Source organism: Mytilus californianus, unplaced genomic scaffold (genome assembly GCF_021869535.1).
Source record: "Mytilus californianus isolate M0D057914Y unplaced genomic scaffold, xbMytCali1.0.p SCAF_9, whole genome shotgun sequence".
In the NCBI taxonomy this organism is placed as follows: domain Eukaryota; kingdom Metazoa; phylum Mollusca; class Bivalvia; order Mytilida; family Mytilidae; genus Mytilus; species Mytilus californianus.
The window spans coordinates 8,015,434-8,030,822 of NW_026262745.1; the positions used below are offsets into that span (position 1 = coordinate 8,015,434).

Below are 15,389 nucleotides of genomic sequence, written 5' to 3' on the forward strand. Positions count from 1 at the left end.
ATACATATAGCACTGATGGATGAACACCTTTTTTCCTGACTTCCCATTCATCTATAACAAACCCATTTACAATACATTCTTACTATTAAATATGTAATGGCTTGGTGACGACTACGTGATCAATTAGTCCAAGGAATGAACGGATAAAGGGTTCAGTACAATAATTGATTATTATCCCGTCCTGGTTCTGTAAATGTGTTATTTTAATTTAAACAAGTACATTCTATTCGGTTAGTTTTTAAGTTTTACTGTAAAACATTTCCTTCCGTACTTGTTTTACGTCATCTTAGAGTATAATATAGCAAGATAACGAATTAATTCTGTTTTTTCTAAGTTCAACAATAGATATGCAAGCACATTCGTAACATACACACAAAGCAAACATTTGTTTTGTAGGTAGGTTTAAATATAATGGTACAAATTTGAGTATTTGCGCATTGTATAAACAGACAAACACGATTATATGATACCGTGTCGGTAATAATATCTTACAATTATATAAAGGGAAATACTTAAAGAGTACATATGAATTGATAATCTATGTTACTAATCATTTAAGAAAATTACAAGTTAAAAATAGTGGAAAAAATAATGGACAACTATTAGTTATCAGTTGAGCGTTTCATTCAAAGTTTACAAAAATGTCCGAAAATTAATAACTTTTGACGCTTGTTGACATATGCATTGTTGAAATGTGTGAAAAGGAGAATATTTTGGAAGATTAATTACAAGTTAACACAGAAGTGTTCTGATCCCAATTTTCTGTCATAAGTAAGGAAGCGTCTTTCGTTGTGTATAAATCAAAAAGACAAAAAAGAAATGGAATGTTTACATGTATGGAGATAGAAGTTGATGTCTACGAGGATGGTTGTAATACAAGGAAAATATTGTAGGTAATTGAAAGTAAGTCGTACAATATGGCGGAAAAACTCATGAATTAAAACTATTCGGGAATTGTTTGTCATCTAATCATTGTTTTCAGACATCACATTTTGCACAGTAATAAGAAATGAAGCAACAAAACGTTTTCCTAATACAGTATTCGTGTACAAAAGAACAGTTTCAAGATTGAAATCTGTATGGCATTTGATGATAAAGCAACTCTGTTTTCATCTGACCACTCCTACAGTTTCGAAATAACAACTGTTCACTTCAACTTGTCAACTAATTATTCAAGTGACCTTTCCGATACCGATGTCAAAGCTATAAGAGAGGCAGCAAAATGGTTATGGATAATCATTTCACCGATTTTACTCGTGTTCGGTTTGATTGGAAATATAAGAATATTGTTAGTCCTGTGGAGAATACAAGTTTGCAAGAATTTAACCTATATATTTCTATTCATTTTAGCCACGATCAACACGGTTGTTCTCATCGTTGGTCTGACAAGGTATTGGATATTGGCAACTTTCGACTTCGATATTCGGGATATAAGTACGCCAGGATGTGTCTCACAACTATTTTTGATTTATTTTTCTATGCATATGTCTTCCTGGACTCTTGTATGCATAACAACGATCCGATTCCTCAAAATTAAGTTCTCTCTCCGTTCTTTTTCTAGAACATTGAAAATTTTGTACATTGTAACTTTTGCGATTTGTTTGGCACTGGATTTTCACTTTGTTTTTACTAATGGTCTTATTTTAATAGACAACAAATATGTATGCAACAATACATCTATCGAATATTTTGAATTTGAAGAAAAGGTTTTTGTGTTGATTGACTTAGCCGTGCTTTCTGTCATTCCATTCATCATAATGTTCGTTATGAACTTATTTATTGGAAAAAGAGTTTTGAAATCCATAGCTTTTCGTAGAAAATCAATTTCTAGCAACCAAAGCAGACAAAGTGTGAACCGTCAGAGTAAGAGAATAACGCGAATGTTATTTTTTACCAGCCTGTATTTTTTGATAACAACACTTCCAGTCTCAGTTTTATTTGTTGTTGACTCATATCTACCTGACAAGAAGTCTGTTAAAATGGAGGCAAATTTGGAACTTGCGAAAGCAGTTTTATATTTATTCCAGTTTTCGTTTTATGCTGTTAGCTTTTATATTTATATCGAGAGAAGGGAAAACTTCAGAAAGAGTTTGCCATGCTGCAAAGACAAAAAGGAGTAAGTTTCTTTAAAATGTAAAAATAACAAAAGTTGCAAGAAAAATGTACAGTGCATTTTCAAAACTTTATTCTACCATTTTCTTGAACCCCATAAGATCAATAAATGGAACTCGATGATTACTATGTGGTTAATTATTGGTCAATTAGAAGGTGGTTAGCATCCGGAATACACACAAAAGTACATAGAAGTCAAAACACGTTCTTCAACAATCGGCATACTTTTTATCAAGCACTAAAGTGCCTTGAGTCTTTACAAATAATGAACAAATTGAACACAGAAAATCAACGATCTACTATAAACAGCAATATTCCTTTAGTACAAAAAACATTGGCATTTAATTAAAAGGCAGCCACTGGTGACTCTCCCAATTTATAACCGTACTTAATAATGTAGCAGGGTTAAACTGGTTTGGGCACAACAAGCGAAACGTTTTCGTCTTATTTAAAACATCAATCTATAGTTATGTAAATTAAACTCGACTGAAAAAGGCTCTGATTTTAAAGCAACAGTACTATTATATCCTCTTTGAATACTTCTATCGCAAGCGAGAGACGAGAAGAACACTTTCTAAACATATTCGCTTATTGGATAATAGTAACCAGGATGCATGTGAAATCCATTCTTTAAAATAGATTTCTGCAAGTAAAATCCTACCACCACAATAAATTTTCACATTTGTTTTAAAACTTATATTTTTATTTCGTTGATTAACGATATCTATATCCCTGCCTTACTACTGATGATAATGCTACTTATTTTATTGAAATCTGAGATGTCTCAGCAAACATTCGCATATCGAACCAACTGAAACAAATCATTACATTAAAAAAGGGAAGAGAAAGAGTGACGAAAGATACCAAAGGGACATTCAAACTCATATGTCGAAAATAAACTAACAACGATATAGCTAAATAGATTTTTATCGGGAAGTTAACAATAGGAAAAAAAGTCAAACATTTTGATTGAATTGTCACACGATAAATTCTAATATAAAGATCTAATAAGGGATGAAGATCGCATTGGCTATAGAAAGAGTAAGCTCAAGTCGATCAATTTGATTGGTAAAGTCAGAAAAATCCGGATTATTCAGAAAGAATCTGCTGTTACTTATTGAATGATAGCAAGCAAGGAACAAATTATGTGTCGCATAAGACCCAACACAATCAAAATAAGATATGTTTTTTTCCATCCTGGCTGTCTAGTTAATATAAATTTTAAAAAATTGCATGATACACGTCAATAAGACAGCAACCCAACGGCAGCAATAACTAAAAGACAGCTAGAGGGATACAAACAGTCTTATACACGCATCATTTCGATATCTTCATCATATTAAGAAATGTTGATAAGTTTTCAAAACTGTAAGACTTACTTAAGATATTTTTTTTTTCATTTATGATACAATAACATATGTCAGAAAAATACGTTTGAAGTAATGACTAGATCACAAAAGAAAAGGTTACAATCCAGACAAATGAATGACCGACAGTTTCTGACGTTTCAATATCTTTCTGATTTTTTTCGTGTTGTTTGGATGTTTTCTCAATAACGTTTAAAATAACCCCAATTGTATTCAAATCGAAGAGCGTAAATGCATGTTATTGAACAAATGTAATTAAGAATGGAATAATACATGTTTAAAGACAGGATAAACATGAGATGAAATGCTTATAATAATTTATTGTAACATTAAACAGATCAATGCATGTATTTTATTTTTTTCAATGTGTTTTATTTTGATTTTATATTTTATTTCAGATCTGAAAATCCGGATTCTTTTTCACGAGGAGCCTCTTCTTTTTCAACAGCTAGTCGTTATTTGAGTTTCGATGAATCTACAAATGGCACGAACATTGATAGAAATTATACAACTGAAATGAACATTAATACTCATTCAAATACTTTTGTGCCTAATTATCAATTACCAGATATCCATCAATCCTCGTTATCTACAACTCGCCAATCCATTACGGAATTACCGAACAGGCTGTCTTAGGAACCGTCAAATTCAGTTCATACAATAAATTTTCTGATATAGATAATCATAGGAGGGGAGATAACATTCGAACAAATCGAATATCATTTGAGCTTTCTAGTATTTGCCAGACTATTCGGGAGTATCAGATCAAACTTGTATTTGACGACATTTATGAACACAGATTGAAGTGAACAAATCAGTTCCGTCATTTAAATTTAATGTCGTTGAAATGAATGAGAAGGATTATGGTATAAAATAAAGACTGTTTCCGTCTACTCTTATTCAAACTGTTTGTAGTATTATTTTTTTTTTCTGTTACTAGTCAGACAATAAAATAGTATTTGCTGTTTGCACAAAATGCAGCCTCGTTGTATTGTGTCTATATATTTCATGGGCATTGCAGTCATCTGTTGATTTACAGAATGTTTGACTCTATTCCGTTGAATATTAACAACGTATGAAAAATCAGGACTATCAGTTCAGGGCTAGCTGAATTAGCAGTTTTGTTGGCACTTGAACATTGTTTAAAGCAGTGAGGTAATCTCTGGTACCTTTCGTTGATAGATTTCTGTCTCATTTAGTAGGTAACCTCTTGACAATAATTTTAAGCTTCCTATCGTAAGGTATCAGTTAGGTAACCTCTGCATTTTGAATTTGGGCTATATATCGTTTGTGGGTTTCTTTCATGAGCAGTGAGGTAACCTCTGGGTAATACATTTTGGTAACTGAAAACAAACATTGAAAAGTTACAGAAACCGAAAAAGGATTATAATATAGAACAAAAGGACATTGGTAAACATAGCTAGAAATAAATGACATTTTTGTTTTCTTTTTTCAAATAAATGTCTTAAATGTAAATCGTTCAGTCTTGCAAAATATAAGATTTTCCTTTTATACTCAAATTCATTAACCATGCTATAGAAAGAAATCATAATTTCTTCAAACTATTATTTGTCATATCATTTACTTAATCATGTCTTCATTTTGTAATTCAATCAGCTATAATTATTGTGTTATATGTCATTTTTCAATAGGTTTACGAACTACATATCAACTTTTTCTTTTATTAAAAACTCAGACTCTTGCTCTTTGATGTCTGGCAAATAGTTAGGAGAAAATGCACTCTCTGAAGTAGAAATACAATTAGCGCTCTAGATGCAGATCACTTTAGCGGTTCTTCTGAGCAAACTGGGGAAAAATCCCTATTACTGCTCAGGATCTTCAATGTGCTTTTGGTTAAATATGGTATGTGTATTGAAATGGGTGAAATATAGGAATAGGATATTGAATTGCAAGAAGCCATAGTTATTCAAAGATTTCAAACACGAATTAAGATTTGCATTTTCGATCTCGCTTCTTTATTTCAATAACATGTAAATAAGAAGTCCATGAACATGTAGTTTCTAAACTTGTGCACAGTTACTCATGTGTAATCGTTGACACGATGTCAAAAAGATAATTGTGTTTTTTACTTCCCGACTGCAAAACATAATACAAATTTAGTGGATGTATTTTGTATACACGGTATTTATTAACATTACAATGAATAATTCAATGGTAAGTCTACTCATAGATATTATACATATAGTCTACTGGTGTCAGGTGCATACAGAATGGTCTATTTTCCAAATCAAAAGTCAGTGTTCAATCAATTTCTTTGGTTTATATAATCACTAGAAGTAAACATGTAATCTTTATTTTATTATCTGTTAAGGCAGCGTAATTTAAATTTATGTAAAAAAAGTGTGTAAAATAACGAAACATTTCAATAGAAACAAAGACAAACTATCAAATCTTTGCAATACTCATTCAATAAAATGTCTTTTAATACATTAAATATTGAGTATTTACTAGTTTTCAATGTCGTTGTTCTGTAGATTTTGTTTTGAATGAAATTTGGATGTGATAAAAGATAAATAACTCTATTAAATTATGATCATTGTATTACAATTTGATTAATTTTCAGATCTATGAGCATGATTTTAATAAATTACATGATCTTGTCAGAGGTAGAATACCAGTATTTTAAATTCAAATGATAACTATTTAATATACCTCTCAATACTAAACCGAGATAATATCATCATTAGGTCTTTCCACTTTTCGTGGAAAGACCTTTTGCTTTTGTTCTGATTATTTTTTTTTTCTTCTGCCGTCTGAGATGCTTTTTTGTTTTACAACATATCGAAAGGATTTTTGGCCAATGATGTCGTACAGTAATAGAGATTTCAAAACTCACCCTGTGTAACCAAACACTTATTCTTGTAGGAGTTATCTCCCCACGTCCCCTTTTTCTTGTTATCTTTATTTCTCTGAATCCGTAAAAGATTTCAACAAACTGTTTGCACCAAATTATTTGTCTACTCTCGAGAATGTTTTGGTTAAGTTTAATTGATGTGATCGGATGACATCTTATGGGAGTTATTTCCCTTTGAAAATTTAACATAGGTGATATGTTGAATAAATTCATACATGATAAGTCATAGAGGCCTAAAGTCTTTTGATATAAAGTCCTTGGTCCATTTGGAGGAAATTGAGGTCAAGGTCAAAGGTCAAAGTCATGTTCTAAATTTCAAATTTTGCTTGTTATCTTTATTCAAAAGAAACCATAACAGTTAATGATATAATGTGTTTGCCACATAATTGTTTACGATAAGGTGCAACTTCAACCCATTTAAGTCGAAGTGTTTTGGTCAACCCTTATAGGAGTTTTTCCCCCTTATGTATTTGAAATCAGTATTACTCCGCAACCATACAAGTGAATGACCTGGGTTCTTTTGATTTGAGATCACTGAACTATGACCTTGGAATTGAGGTCAAGGTCAAAGATCAATTTGACGTTCTAGATTTTGACCTTTGCTAAAAGATCTTACTGGTTCATTATAAAACAATTAAGTTTTCGGCATTTGGTTGTAGACATTTCACCATTTATCAGGTCAACCGGAAATGACAGTATTTTAACCGGAAGTAGCCTATTTCAGACTAATCCTATGTAAAAGTACCTAGAATTCTTATTTTTTAATATCAGTTTGAAGTAACAAATTACATGAACCAAGAGTGCATTTTCCAACACCTTTTTTTAAATTTCATTCTTTATTATCGAGGTGGAAAGACCTTAAATTGTTCTCTGAACAATTAGTTTTTAATTCTTATTGCTACTCTGTATTTCTAATAACTTTGTACAAATATTTTTTTTAATATATTTCAAATATACTTTTACTGCGTTTTATAGTAGGTAGGATGTAGTACATGTATTGTTGGAAATATAACACCCCATTCCTATAAAAAAAAAACTTATTTATCATTTGGAAAGCGTTCTTATCCTTTTAATACAATTCAAGGAGTTTGGGACTGTAACTGTGGTTGTTGTGAAAATGGAAATCGGCTTGCAGCTTATGTAGATAGCAATACGAAACGAAACACCAGTTGTACCTTCATCTGGGTAAATAGCAGAAAAAATGCTTGAATTTGCATTTTTAGTGAATTGTTTTTGGCTTAGAAAACGTACAATGACAAACGGACGGACAACATGACTCCTGTATCATCCTGCATGATATGCATATAAAAAGAGGGGAAAGGCAATAAAAAAAACATCAGTCGAAGAAAATCATATATTTTTCTAAAATTGCCTTTAATTATATTTTCTTGATATATTTAATGCTTACATATTTTTCTATTGACCATTGTTTTTCCTATTCGTCGTAATTAAAAACGGGTTTTCTCCTATGGATCGAATTCAATAGTTTTTTATATATAAATATTTTTACGTCGATACAACTAATTATATAACACGAGATTCCGTAATATTTAATTACATTTAAAACATCCACACTGTGTCGATAATATCTTGAATGTAAGCTTATTGAAAATCAGGTTAACTGTATTTCAAATGAATGCATGTGCCAATACAATAACAATAATTCATGTATATCACAATACACGTAAATCAAGAAGGTCTTCCTCGTTTGGAAGTGCGTTTTTTGATACTGTATGCTCTGACAATTTCAATAAATTTGTATTACATTGTTAGTTTTATAAAGGATTGAAAACCAGGAGTAATATTCAATACTTGAAATTTGTACCAAATAAATGAATGGTATCTGTGAAATCAGATTTGAATAAAAAGAAAATATTGATAGTTACAGACGAGAGCAACATGTATTCCAAGTTGTAGAGAAGTTGTGGTTCCATTATAGAGTACTCTAAATTTTGCGTAGACGTTACACATACATTATCATATTAATTATATTATAGTACTAGTTGAGGCAGTAATGTGGCTGAAATATCAGCCTACAACTGTACATTTGTTTTATCAACCGTTAGAGACATCTTGTCACAACCCTATAATTCTTTTTTTTTTACATGCACTGATATTATATAATGTAAACATTATTTGTTTTAAGTCATTTTAGGGTATGATATAGCAACTTCTTCCCCTCACCCAATTTTAACAATAGATATGCATGCACATTTATAACATACACGCATTGCAAACATTTGTATTATATATAGGTAGGTTTAAATATAATGGTACAAATTTGAGTATTTGCGCATTGTATAAACAGACAAGCTTGATTATATGATACCGTGTCGGTAATAATATCTTACAATTGAATAAAAAGAAATATTTAAAGAGTACACATGAATGGATAAACTATGTTACTAATCGTCTCGAAAATTACAAGTTAAAAATGGTGGAAAAAAATAATGGACAACTATTAGTTATCAGTTGAGCATTTCATTCAAAGTTTACTAAATTGTCCGAAGATTAACAACTTTTGACACTTGTTGACATATTCATTGTTGAAATGTGTGAAAAGGAGTATATTTTGGAAGATTAATAGCAAGTTAACACAGAAGTTTACTTATCCCAGTTTTCTGTAATACGTAAGTAAGTCATGTGAAGAATCATGTTTCTTTGTTGATGAGTTTTACAGATAAACAATGAAACGTCTTCATGTATGGATATAGAAGTTGATATTTACAAGGATAATTTTAATTCAACAAGGAAAATATTCTAGGTAAATGAAAACAAAATCGTACAACATGGCGGAAAAATTCATGATATAAATATATTCAGGAATAATTTTTTCATCAAATCATGATTTTCAGACATCAAGTTTTGCACAGTTATATGAAAAGAAGCAACAAAATGTTTCAATAATACAGTAACAATGTACAAAAGAACACTTTCATGATTGAAATCTGTATGGCATTTGATGATAATGTAATCCTGTTTTCATTCAACCACTCCTTCAGCTATGACATAACAACAAGTCAATACAACTTGTCAACTAGTCCAAGTGATCTTTCCGATACCGATGGCAAAGCTATAAAAGAGGCAGCAAAATGGTTATGGATAATCGTTTCTCCGATTTTACTCTTGTTCGGTTTGATTGGAAATATAGGAATATTGTTAGTCCTGTGGAGAATGAAAGTTTGCAAGAATTTGACTTATATATTTCTATTCATTTTAGCCACGATCAACACAGCTGTTCTCATCGTTGGTCTGACAAGGTATTGGATATTGGCAACTTTCAACCTTGACATTCGGGATATAAGTACGCCAGGATGTGTGTCACAACTATTCTTAATTTATTTTTCTATGCATATGTCTTCCTGGACTCTTGTATGTATAACAACAATACGATTTCTCAAAACAAAATTCCCTTTCCGTTACCGAGCTAAATATTTTTCAAGAGCCTTGAAAGCTTCGTACATTTTAACATTTGTGATATGTTTGGCACTGGATCTACACTTTTTTTTTACTAATGGTCTAATTATGATAGACAACGAATATGTATGCATCAATACGTCTATTGAATATTTTACATTTGAGGAAAAAGTGTTTGTTTTGATTGACTTAGCCATGCTTTCTGTCATTCCATTCGTTATAATGTTCGTTATGAACTTATTTATTGGAAAAAGAGTTTTTAAATCGATGGCTTTTCGTAGATTATCAATTTTCAATAACCAAAGCAGACGTCGTTTGAACCGTAAGAGCAAAAGAATAACTCAAATGTTATTTTTTACCAGTCTGTATTTTTTAATTACAACATTACCAGTCTCAGTTTTATTCGTTGTAGACTCATATCTACCTGATAAGAAGTCTGTAAAAATGGAGGCAAATTTAGAACTTGCGAAAGCAGTTCTATATTTATTCCAGTTTTCGTTTTATGCTGTTAACTTTTACATTTATATTGAGATCAGTGATGACTTCAGAAAGAATTTACCATGCTGCAATGCCAAAAATGAGTAAGTTTCTTTAAAAAAAAGTAGTGATACCAAAAGTTGCACAAAATAGATGTACTTTTAAGACAATGCACTTATTTTGAAAACTTTATTATTTTCTTGAACCCCATGAAATAAATAAATGGAACTCAATATGTGACTGTGGGTCAATTAGACGGCGTCTAGCATTCGGAATACGAGCAATATTACCTAAAAGTCAAAACATGTTCTTCTACAATCGGCAGAATTTATCAAGCACTAAATTGCCTTGAGTCTATGCAAATAATGAACAAGTTAAACATAGACAATCAACAATCTACTATGAACACCAATATTCTTTTAAGTACAATTATAATTTGAGGAAAGATAGCCGCCGATGGATCTCCCGACTTGTATCTGGCAACTGAGCATGTACCAGGGTTAAACTAGTTTGAGCACAAAATAGAAGGGAAGTTTCGTCTTATTTCAAACATCAATCTACACATTAGTAAATTTAAATCGATTGAAAAAAGCTATGATTTAATAGCAACAGTATTAAATACTTTTTTCAATAATTCTATTAATGCAAGAGAAAGACGTGAAGGACACTTTCTAAACGTATTTGCTTTTTAAATAATAGTAGCCATAAAAGGATACACGTGAAGTGAATTGTTGAAATTTGACGTCTGCGATACAATCATGTTTCCAAAAGAAATTTCTACGTTTGTTATAAATTGCACTCTTTATGATATCTATATCCCTGTCGTAAAAGTAATATAAATACTTTTTTTTAATTGAAATCTGAGGTATGAATGTTTTGTCTTGTTTGCAAAGTGATTTTAACTTTACATTTATATTTCAGATCTAATGAACGGAACTCTGTTTCACAAGGAGTCTCTTCTTTTTCAACAGCTAGTCGCTATTTGAGTTACGATGAATCTAGAAATGACACGAACACTGCTACAAATTATGGAACTGAAAGGGACATTAATTCAAATTCAAATACTTCTGTGCCTAATTATCAGTTTTCAGAACTTTCCGCCACGTGCCAAGCACTCCCGGATCTCCCAAGTCGACAATCCCTATTATCTGCAACGTGCCAATCTATCACTGAATTACCGAACAGGAGTATTTTGGAACAGTCAAACGCGGTTCATACAATAGATCAATCGGACATGGAGAATCCTGTGAGAGGAAATAACATTCAAGCAAATGTAATGTCCTTTGAACTTTCTAGTATTTGCCAAACTATTCGAGAATAAGTGAAACGGAATCATCAGACAAAACTTATAATTTAAAAAAATTGAATGTACTCTTTATGAGATTGGGGAAAAAACAAATGTTCCGCTGATTTGCACTTTAATGTCGATGACATAAAAAAAAGATTATAGACGTGTTATATAAACTATTTTTTTCTACTTTTATACAGAGCGTTTGTTATATTTAATGTTTTTTCTGTATTTATTTTTCTGTAATGTTTACAAGTATTTTCTTCTGTTACTAGTCATAAAAGATGATTGATTCTATGCACAAAATATGCAGCCTCGTTGTTTTCATTCCTATTCATATCATGGACATAGCCAATACAGTCATTTGTACATTTCCAATATCTGTGGCTAAATTCCGTTGGATTTATACAACTTATGAAGAATCAGGAACATCAATTCAGAACTAGCTTTGTTGGCACTTTAACATTGTTGAAAGAAGTGACACAGAGGTAATCTCTGGATAATAATTTCATGCTAGTTATATCGTTTATGGATGTATTTCTCATTAAGCAGTGCGGTAATCTCTATATATTTAATTTGGGCTACCTATCGTTGGTGGGTTTCTGCATCATTAAGCAGTAAAGTAACCTCTGGATATTAATTTTGAGTAATTACCTATCGCTGATGGGTTTCTGTATCATTTAGCGATGGGTTACTTCTGGATATTAATTTTGAGTTACTTACTTCTTTTTATTTATTTATATCTTATTGCAAAATCGTACGAGAATTTTTCCCTGTACATTTAAGAAAAAAGTATAACAAAAATACCGTACTCCAAGGTAATTTAAAAAAAGGGGAAAGCCCATAAAAACTGACAAAATTAAACGTTACACTTTATCAACCAACGGAACGAATGGAAAACACTTGTCATATTCCTGACTTGTTACAGGCATTTCCAGATTGGTACGTGAATGAACAATGTGATTGGAATAAAGTTAAGTTCGAACATGTTCTCGGTTTTCTTCATCATTACTGTTGGTGTGGATAAACAGTTTACTGCATTCCTAACATTAAATTGGGTTATGAAACAATTGAATTATGAACAATAATGCCTGTTGATTGTTGTTTCAGTTGAAAAGTATACATGGTATATATATGTACAGTTCGAAACTAAAAATAAAGTTTAACATTGAAAACGGATATTATATATAAAGCAAAAAAGACATCAGAAAAACAGAGCTATATATAAAAGATATTCTTGTTTTCTTTTTTCAAATACATTACTCCACTGTAAATCGTTTAGTCTTGCAAATAAAAAAAATCTTCTTTTAATCCTCACATTCTTTAGTCAACACTTGGAAGTAATCGCATTTTTCAAACTATCATTTGTCGTACAAATGTATCATTTACTAAATAAATTTTACATTTCGTAATTCAATCAGTTATTGTATTAAAGGTCATTTTTCAATATGTTTACGCACTATATAACAACACTATCTTTTATTCAGACTCAGACTTTTGCTCTTTGTTGTCTGGCTAATTGTTAGGAGAAAATACACGCTCAAAGTAGAAATACTATAAGCCCTCTAGGTACAGACCACCTCATAGCGTTCGTTCTTAGAATATTGCGAAAAAAAATCCCTATAAATGCTCAAATTTCCGGATCTTTAACTTAAAGGTGTTTCTGGTTAAATATAGTATGTGCATTGAATTGGGTGAAATATAGGAAAAAATATTGCATTCCAAGAATCATTGTTATTGAGATTTCGAACCCGGATTAATAATTGACGTGTCGCTCTCGCTTTTCTATTGCAATAATATTCAAATAAGTCCATGAACATGTAGTTACTAAACATGTGCACAGTTTCTCATGTGCAAATGTTGACATAAAGTCAAAAAAGTAATTGGTTTTTTACATGTTCGTCACGACTGCAAAACATAATAACAAGTTAGTGAATGTATTTTTTTCATACACGATATACATTACCATTACAATATAATGTTTAATATGTAGAATGAAGTGGGTCAATTTAAGACCATACCAAAGTAAAGCTAAACATGTAGTGCGTACCGGCTTACATTTATCTTTACAAATACTTAGTAATCAATGGGAAAAGAAATGTACAATTGTTCACAAGTTGAAAAGACAGATAACATGCAAACATGCTCAAATTATATTCTTTAAATACGAAAACAAATTAGATAATTTGTTCTATAGTGTCTGTTTGTCCGTCCGTTCGATTCGTACCCCTGTCCCACTTTTGTATCCGCAGCTGCTCCTGAACTGCCTGGCAGAATTTTGTGAGACTTTTACAAAATTTTACTCACATGGTGAACTTATGCAACTCTCTTTTCATTTCTTCGTCTGACTGATTAGATGTGTTGGAATTACTTTGGGATGACACGGTCTTCGTCATATCTGAACACTATATATAAAAAAAGAAGAGGTGGTACGACTGCAAATGAGACAACTCTCCACAAGAGACCAAATGACACAGAATTTAACAACTATAGGTCACCGTACGGCCTTCAAAAATTAAGCAAAGCCCACACCGCATAGTCAGCTATAAAAGGCCCCGAAATGACAAATGTAAAACAATTCAAACGAGAAAACTAACGACTTTATTTATGTACAAAAAAATGAACAAAAAACTAATATGTTACACAGCAACAAACGACAACCACTGAATTACAGGCTCCTGTCTTGGGACAGGCACATACAGAATGTGACGGGGTTAAACTCGTTTGAAGACGCCAACACTCCCCCTTACCTGGGACAGTAGTGTAACAGTACAACATAAGAACAAACTATAAAAATCATTTGAAAAAGGCTTAACTCATCAGATGGATACAAATAGAAATATATCTAACAAAAACACAGAGTGGGCGTGGACTGGAACTTATACATACCCACAACAAAATGACACTAAGTACAGATCTGGGAGTACTCACAGTTACTGACAGCTAGTTCAAAGCCAATAACAACTAATAAAAAAAATCATGCATCTAAGACTAAAATAGTACATATAAGCACAATTTAGTTAAACTTAATTACAAACTTAACCATATTAAGCCACTGCATGTGTTTTTGGTCCAAATTATTTTTTTGTTTCCCTTAGCAAATCATGGAACTTTGCCGGAGCCGGGTACCATATTTTTTTCGCTTTGCTCGCAATATTACAAATACATTTTTTTTTACTTGTATTCAAATGAAGACTTAGTGAAGTATTTTATGGGCGTATTACAATCTGACAGTATGAATACAGCAGAAATGTGAAGAATTACCAGGACTGAATGGCTTATAAAACGGCAATGAAAATCATTTTAACATTCTTATGGAACAATTTAGTGAGTAAAGTCATTTGTACGTCTACTGGTGTATTTTACATACAGAATGTTCTATTTCCCAAAATAAATTAAAAAAAAAAATCAGTGTGTAGTAAATTTAATCACTAAGGATAAACATTGCTTTACTTTGCACATACTATGTAATATTGATTTTGTTATCTATTAAGACAACGTAATTTTAAGTTATGTAAAAAGTCTGTAAAATAATGATACATTTCATAGAAACGAAGACAAACTATATCAGATCTTTGCAATACCAAGTCAAGAAAAGATCTTTTAGTTACATTAAATATTGCATATCGACTAGTTTTCAATGTTGTTTTTCCTAGATTTTGTTTTGAAGTTAAATTTGATGCAAATAGCCTCCTTGGTGCTATTTTGCCGGCTTAGGCAAAATAGCGATATATATACAGTTTTGCTATTTTGCCGGTCTTATTTCAGATTTATTTAGATTAAATGAAATAATTTTTCTATTGAAATCAGCGACGTTCGACTCCTATGAAGAGCTAACGCAGGTTTTGGAGTA

General features: G+C 31.4%; 2 protein-coding genes across 2 annotated transcripts; both read left to right on the plus strand.

The window, feature by feature from the left end:
• Positions 1 to 433: 433 nt before the first annotated feature.
• LOC127714968 (uncharacterized) lies at positions 434 to 4,459 on the plus strand. Its single transcript, XM_052220995.1, has 2 exons — positions 434 to 2,116; positions 3,878 to 4,459. Exons 1-2 carry the CDS (start codon positions 1,080 to 1,082, stop codon positions 4,113 to 4,115), a joined length of 1,275 nt encoding a protein of 424 aa, XP_052076955.1. The 5' UTR covers positions 434 to 1,079; the 3' UTR covers positions 4,116 to 4,459.
• A 4,197-nt stretch (positions 4,460 to 8,656) lies between these two features.
• On the plus strand, positions 8,657 to 11,844 carry LOC127714964 (uncharacterized). Its single transcript, XM_052220988.1, has 2 exons — positions 8,657 to 10,352; positions 11,170 to 11,844. Exons 1-2 carry the CDS (start codon positions 9,292 to 9,294, stop codon positions 11,567 to 11,569), a joined length of 1,461 nt encoding a protein of 486 aa, XP_052076948.1. The 5' UTR covers positions 8,657 to 9,291; the 3' UTR covers positions 11,570 to 11,844.
• Positions 11,845 to 15,389: the final 3,545 nt, after the last annotated feature.

Excerpts from the sequence above, each read along its gene's own strand:
- LOC127714964 (XM_052220988.1), top strand. The coding sequence starts at position 9,292 with ATGATTGAAATCTGTATGGCATTTGATGATAATGTAATCCTGTTTTCA. Across the intron at positions 10,353-11,169 it reads TGCTGCAATGCCAAAAATGA|ATCTAATGAACGGAACTCTG; the intron begins GTAAGTTTCTTT and ends TTTATATTTCAG.
- LOC127714968 (XM_052220995.1), top strand. The coding sequence starts at position 1,080 with ATGGCATTTGATGATAAAGCAACTCTGTTTTCATCTGACCACTCCTAC. Across the intron at positions 2,117-3,877 it reads TGCTGCAAAGACAAAAAGGA|ATCTGAAAATCCGGATTCTT; the intron begins GTAAGTTTCTTT and ends ATTTTATTTCAG.